This window comes from Agrilus planipennis, unplaced genomic scaffold (genome assembly GCF_000699045.2).
Source record: "Agrilus planipennis isolate EAB-ADULT unplaced genomic scaffold, Apla_2.0 scaffold101, whole genome shotgun sequence".
Taxonomy (NCBI): Eukaryota; Metazoa; Arthropoda; class Insecta; order Coleoptera; family Buprestidae; genus Agrilus; species Agrilus planipennis.
In genome coordinates this window covers 611,653-619,467 of record NW_020438899.1, presented here as the reverse complement: position 1 = coordinate 619,467, position 7,815 = coordinate 611,653, and the positions used below count along the sequence as shown (strand labels likewise).

Below are 7,815 nucleotides of genomic sequence, written 5' to 3'. Positions count from 1 at the left end.
CGCTGGCAAAATCGTAGGTAGGGAGAAAAAAGCTCATTATACTCTCGACTCTTGTTCATTAAAAATACTTTTTCATACAGTACCTGCCAAAAGTTTTGTTCAATCATGAATAGTAGTACGAATCGAAAACAAGCGTGAAAGCCTTAATGTGTCTTGAAATATAAATTAACATCTCGTTGATATTTTCTGTAGTAAATGGTAAATAACAGCACATTTGAGAAATGCAGTTGTAGTGGATAAAATGGTCAATTTTTCCTTGCGGTACTGTACGGATTATACGATCCTCAGCGGTTAAGAGTTTGGCCGAGAGTTGTCTCCTTCCTTTTCTCGTCTATTCCTAGTGCTGTTCTTTTCTACTTTGCGCAGGTCAAACTGAAGATCACATCGCTACAGAAAGTAAATGAATTATACTTGCAACTAAAACACGATTGTAGAATTTTAACCCTGACCAAAGTAGTAACTGCACCACAAACTACGGTCGGTTTTTAAAACAAAAAGAGCAAAAATTTTGGCTTTATTATCCGCACAAAATTATTCCTGCAGGTTCACAATTTCAAAAGCTGTTAACTCTTAATCATGGAGAAAATATTAGTTCTCCCTTTCTTTTTTTGACAATGTAAGTATACCAATGCTTCCAAATCTAGTTGGAGCTTTTATGTAATACGAGGGTGGATTGATAAGTTTCCGGCCTAACCAAGAGATGACGCCACTAGGCCTACCTTGAGGTGACATTCTATAGTACCATCCTTGGATAGNTCCTGATTCTAAGGTACCTCCCCACAACTCAGCCAAATCGGTTCAGCCGTTCTTGAGTTATAAATAACTAATACGACTTTCTTTTATATATATAGATAAGTATGCACTATTTTATTCATTTCTTACTTATGTATTGTTTTGTCTTGATAATAACGTTTGTCTTATATCTAGCTTGTTCCCTTTCCCATCCATGCATAAGTAATATGTAAGGGCGGGCTGAAAAGTTCGTAGGTTGACCCATATATGGCTCTACTAGTATCAAATCCATATGATTTTTAGTTAGCCCTAACCTTCAAAAGACACGTGTATAAATTTGACAGTTGTTGCACTATTAGTACCTGAGTTATAGAATTTTTAGTGAAAGAACTTTTGTTGTTTGAAAAAGAAAGTGCTGTTTCATCAAGGCAATACACCGTGTCACAAATCAATGAAATAGATGGCAAAATTCCATGAAGTGGGCTTCGAATTGCATCCGCATCCACCGTACTCTCCAGATCTGGCCCCCAGCGACTTTTTTTTGTTCTCAGACCTCAAGAAGATACTCGCTGGACCGAAATTTCGCGCCGATGAAGAGGTAATCGCCGAAACTGAAGCCTAATTTGAGACTAAAGACAAATCGTATTATAAAAATGGTATCAAAAAATTGTATGACCGCTACAATCGTTGTATCGCCCTCGAAGGGAACTATATTGAATAATAAAATCAAATTCTATCAAAAAAATAATTTTTTCTATGCTAGCCTACGAACTTTTCAGCCCGCTTGTTAATAGTGTGATTCAAAATCAACTTTCCTTACAAATGTACGTAAGTAGATTGATCTTTTAATTTTCTTCTTCTTAATCTTCCATTTTGTCTCCATCTCGACATTTTTGAGACCTCCTCAATGATTTATCTTATATTTAAAAGTCAAATATTATTATTAACTAATGCAGTATTAGTTAAAACACTTGCAAACGAGTGTTCAATATTAAAGATGTTTTTACTTTATATTTAGTCATGTTAAAGATTTATGCACGTTTGTGCCGATGACGGTAAGTGTAATATTTGACCTTTTTACTAAATATTAGATACATAGATCCCTGTGAAGGCTACGAAAACACGTAGCTACGAAGGTGAAAATAAAATTTAACTATCTTCAGTTCATTAAATTTTTTTAATGTTTCGATTTTTCCTTCTTCGATTGTCACTTTAACTTTGCACCGAGCATTCCATCCCGCTAAATTTCAGAAATACTGGAGCATCATAAGACGATAGGTACATGGTTCTGGAACTCAATAGACAAAAAGCGTCATATAAACTTTTTAGAATTAAGAATTTCAATGCCTTCCAATTCTTTGCGAAAATCTTTCAAATTATAAAAATTTCTCGAATTGATAAAACCACGACAATCGCCTACATAATCGCATGGGGAGTGTAAGAATTGAACAAAATCACCAGATAAATGTGGGAAAAAATAAAATTTTAACTGTGGTCTCTTACAAAAACGCAAAAGACAATCTTTAGGTCGATGTAGAATTAAAAGGTCAAAGGATTTCCAGACCGAATATTCTACAGCAAACTACGCTTTTAAGACAATAGGTACAAAATTTGGTAATCCCTCCAACAACTTATTTGATACAACGTTGAATTCAAAATAAATCAGACACGTATAGTGGAAACCGGATCCAAATTACTTGACAATATATGCCTTTACTATCTCTTGGTCCGATGAGTTCCTGTATGCATTTCTATTTCATTCCTTACTGCTACAAAATGTTTACGGAAAATAACTAACAGCTAGCCCACCCAACCATGGTACGCTATTTTGTAAGCTTCTTGTTTCAAACAATATAATCGGTTCTACCATTTACCTTCTCAATAATTACCTATATATAACGTAAAGTTTTAATCAAAAGATATTTAAAAGATATCTTCAAACAACGGCCATCTCGAGCATAACACCAGTCCACTTGGGATCCCCTTCTTGTTGTACAGTTCTTTCATAGCTTACACCAACTGGGATCTTATCGTTAACGGACTTAACACTGTATACGGACTTTTGTATCTATTCGCATTGGAAACATGCCTTGCTCACATCAGCGGATTTCAGTCAGAGGTTGTGCAACATTTAATCATAACAACCCAAAAAACAATAAGAGAGATGCATCGGCATTTTTCGTTTCTTGAATTACAGCAACAGACATGCAGCTACATCCGCTGCCTTCAGGGCAGAAGTGTCCATACAGCTTATTCGGAAAACATCTGGCTGTACAGAAAACTCATCTATATTCTCAAAATTTATTATTAGGTGTCTCATATCCGACAATTTCTCTTTTGCCGCAATTACACGAATAAGTATTCTCCCCGAGTCCAATTTTGATTTTTTTTTGTACTGTTTACGTACTCTTTTATCTTGTACTAGCTTTTCCCCGCGGCTTCGCTCGCAGAAATTAATATTGTTTCTCCATAAAACCTTTTAACTCCTAATTCACCCTTACAGCGTTTTAATTTTATGCAATGTCGCCATCTTAGATTTCAAATACAAACGTAGTAACAACATTTCATCCTTAAGGGTTGACTTTTAAAAATTGCCAAAACACGTATTTGCTTAATTTCAACAATGAGCCTTCGAGTAAATCCGAGTACAAATAAAATAAACCCCATGGAAACGTTGCAACCTCTTTTCATTTGATTAATAATATTAAACAGCATATATACTAAGTTTCAAGTAAATTAAACTACAAATAAAGTATGTCTCAAACAAAAATTGCAACACCTTTTTACCACCCCCCCCTTTGGAGGTTGAATTTTTTAAAATGTCGAGATAGGTCTTTCAGAAATTAAATGAGAGACCATTAAAACCAAGTTTCAACTAAATCTGACGACAAATAATATATGTTCCATTTAAACATTGCAACTTCTCTTCATCACTCCCCCCCCCCACGGAACGGGATAAAAAGTATCCTATGTTCGTCTCCTGATTCTAAGGTACCTCCCCACAACTCAGCCAAATCGGTTCAGCCGTTCTTGAGTTATAAATAACTAATACGACTTTCTTTTATATATATAGATAAGTATGCACTATTTTATTCATTTCTTACTTATGTATTGTTTTGTCTTGATAATAACGTTTGTCTTATATCTAGCTTGTTCCCTTTCCCATCCATGCATAAGTAATATGTAAGGGCGGGCTGAAAAGTTCGTAGGTTGACCCATATATGGCTCTACTAGTATCAAATCCATATGATTTTTAGTTAGCCCTAACCTTCAAAAGACACGTGTATAAATTTGACAGTTGTTGCACTATTAGTACCTGAGTTATAGAATTTTTAGTGAAAGAACTTTTGTTGTTTGAAAAAGAAAGTGCTGTTTCATCAAGGCAATACACCGTGTCACAAATCAATGAAATAGATGGCAAAATTCCATGAAGTGGGCTTCGAATTGCATCCGCATCCACCGTACTCTCCAGATCTGGCCCCCAGCGACTTTTTTTTGTTCTCAGACCTCAAGAAGATACTCGCTGGACCGAAATTTCGCGCCGATGAAGAGGTAATCGCCGAAACTGAAGCCTAATTTGAGACTAAAGACAAATCGTATTATAAAAATGGTATCAAAAAATTGTATGACCGCTACAATCGTTGTATCGCCCTCGAAGGGAACTATATTGAATAATAAAATCAAATTCTATCAAAAAAATAATTTTTTCTATGCTAGCCTACGAACTTTTCAGCCCGCTTGTTAATAGTGTGATTCAAAATCAACTTTCCTTACAAATGTACGTAAGTAGATTGATCTTTTAATTTTCTTCTTCTTAATCTTCCATTTTGTCTCCATCTCGACATTTTTGAGACCTCCTCAATGATTTATCTTATATTTAAAAGTCAAATATTATTATTAACTAATGCAGTATTAGTTAAAACACTTGCAAACGAGTGTTCAATATTAAAGATGTTTTTACTTTATATTTAGTCATGTTAAAGATTTATGCACGTTTGTGCCGATGACGGTAAGTGTAATATTTGACCTTTTTACTAAATATTAGATACATAGATCCCTGTGAAGGCTACGAAAACACGTAGCTACGAAGGTGAAAATAAAATTTAACTATCTTCAGTTCATTAAATTTTTTTAATGTTTCGATTTTTCCTTCTTCGATTGTCACTTTAACTTTGCACCGAGCATTCCATCCCGCTAAATTTCAGAAATACTGGAGCATCATAAGACGATAGGTACATGGTACATTTATTTTATATTTTATAGATTGGATTTGAAATAGTTTTATTAAAGAATGGAAATTAACATACATGTGTGTATGTCTCACATTAATTTTGCATCTTTTGTAGAAAACTTTGCAGTGTCTAAAGTCACATGATTGTCATAGATAAATAGATACTTCCCAAAAAATAAGACATCCTGTACATTAGGCATCAAACATTAGGGAAATTGGTTTTACGAATAGTAATTTAAATTAATTGAGAATTAAAAATTAAAAATCTAGTTTTTCTATAGCTTAAAAGCAGCATGAATATTCCTGTTTTTATCAAACATAAATCATAAAATATTCGTTTCGGAATATATGTATACCACTATAACTTTACAGTCCCTGTAATTAATCCAAACACATAACCACTTCATTTCGTGCGGTCACAAACCACATGGCGAGTGACTACTGAATACTACATACTCCTTCTTTTGCACACTGATATAATACCACATTCAATAAATATATACACCAGTGTGTGTGACATACGCAGTGCACCACACAAAACATTGTTCCAAAGAAACAGATGTCTTGAGAATACAGACAGAGCAGGCAGGCGTGGGAACAAACGAAGCCTGCCATTGTTAAACAATTAGAACGATTAGGACTCGTGTTGTAATCTAAATAAAATACATGCATACATACCTACTTTAAATATGAACGTGATTTAATATTATATGTATACATAGCTACACATTATTGTACAATGTTTATGTGATATGAATATTACTTTACACCACTGATATTGATAACAATTGAAATGAATAATGAGAACAGTCAACACCATTATTATTATTATACGGATATTTGTTGTAATAAGCAAATGTGATATTCAATTTGTATAGAAGAATAGAATAGATTATGCCGCCGAAGGTATAAATAGTGATCCAAGATAATTTTTTTATTAAATTTTGGCAGAATAAGGAACTATTACAGAAAAGAACCTATAATTGACCGATGCGAAAGTGTTTGCTAATTCATTTTTAAATACCTAATTTTTACCTATAATAAAAATGTGCAATATTTTTGATGGAATACTGTAGCGCATTAGGTATTGGTAATGAAATTACTTCAGAATTTACGAAAGCGTAAAAGTTACGTTCTAGGTATTTCGGTGTCAGGCTATCGAGTTCCATGGTAAACCAAAGCGTGTTCAAAAATATTTCGCAAAATCCACTGAATATAGGTATATAGACATCTTTTTTTATTTTTTTTTTTTAATATTTTTATATACAAGTAATTCTGTACCATCACATAAACAGGTGACTACATACTGCAATACATAATCAAAAAATTGTTATAAAAAATGTTAAAAAGCATAGGTAAACAGTTAAAATTGATTTACTGCATACCTACCTACTAATCGTGTAATCGTAAATATATCCGGAAAAAGAACCGGGTATGAAACTGCAATTAATATTGAGGTAGGTACCTAGATAGGTATCTAATCTATTAAAATGAATTTGTTTACGTACTCCAAGAAGCCATCGACATCAGACTTATTTTTACTAGGTTTACATTATATCATCCATAACTTACGATTAGAATAATCCCAGAAGATACATTTTATATTTTAATTGTTTTACTTGAAATTATAAAGTTATAATATAAAACTATAAATACCTCTTTCATCCACCAATTCCTTAGCAATTCCAGGCAAAAAAGCTTCGGTAACGAATAAAAAACAGAACACTAAAGTATCCACTTTGACAATAATCAAACCCATTTTTGGGAAATATAATTGTCAATAAATATAACTACACAACATGTCAATCACTTAATAAGTTTTTTAAGTAATTGTAAATCAATTGTTTTTACGTAAAACAATTAAGAACAAGGCCGCCGTGTGTTGCTTTTTTCTAAGTGTGCAAATTACACATATAAAACATTTAACACAACCACTTAACAGTAAAAGGTAAACAAATAATATTGTCTTTAAAAATATTTCAACGTAACGTGCTGTGCCTCCCACACTAACTTAACACAAAATGACCAAACAACTATGACTATACAATCAAACATTGGCGCTTCATGTAAGACCGAAACTAAACGAATGATCCCGAGGCGCAACAGGTAGCTGACTCGACAAAGGCCTCCAGGTATATTTTAAATGGCCTTTCGTTCCACAAAGACCTTCTAGTGGGAGAAAAGACGACAGATCGAGAGGCTGAGAATCAAAAACTTTAGGTTTCATAAGGCAAAGGCAAGATGCACAGTACTCCATTTCATATAAAATTACATTAATCCTTGTATATATATTTCAAAAATGTCAGTATAAAAATTTTATTTATACTATCCGGGGTTTACACGGTAACCCAAAATTCCACAAAATATTTAGAAAACTGAAGCGCGTTTCGATACTCAAGATGCATCTTCAAACATCTTGGGTGTCGAAACGCGTTTTAGGGTGACTCTGTAACACTTTAGCCCTTGGCAAAAATGAAAGAAATGAGACCGTTGAGAAATATTTTGAAAAATAAAATGCGGAAAACTTAGATAAAAATTTAAAAATATGCATGAAGAAAGGTACTATTTACTGTTTCGTAGGATGGAGGCTTTCGTGCCCTTCTTAGGTGGCAGACATGCGCGGATAATACATACGGCGTAGTAATATTGTTTGTGTTCCCTTTAGCTGTTAACTGTTCATTATTCTGTTTTGTTTTTGTGAGTTGTAGGTTAATCGTTTCAGGGTTATTGTTTGTATAGGCTAGCTTAGGTTAGGTTATGGTATTTGAACGTTTCTCGTCCACAATACCTAATTGTAGGCTAGGTTAGGTTATGTTTTCATTTAGGTCGCTCAATGAACGTTTAGGTTTTTA

At 33.6% G+C, this 7,815-nt stretch overlaps 1 protein-coding gene across 1 annotated transcript in view; it reads right to left on the bottom strand.

The window, feature by feature from the left end:
* The window catches only part of LOC108735607 (epidermal growth factor receptor), a 199,700-nt gene extending 192,719 nt beyond the window's left edge, over nucleotides 1-6,981 (bottom strand). Inside the window, exon 1 of the mRNA XM_018467645.1 lies at nucleotides 6,620-6,981. Coding sequence (XP_018323147.1) covers nucleotides 6,620-6,722 — 103 coding nt within the window. The 5' untranslated portion in view covers nucleotides 6,723-6,981. The remainder of the gene's footprint in view (nucleotides 1-6,619) is intronic.
* Nucleotides 6,982-7,815: the final 834 nt, after the last annotated feature.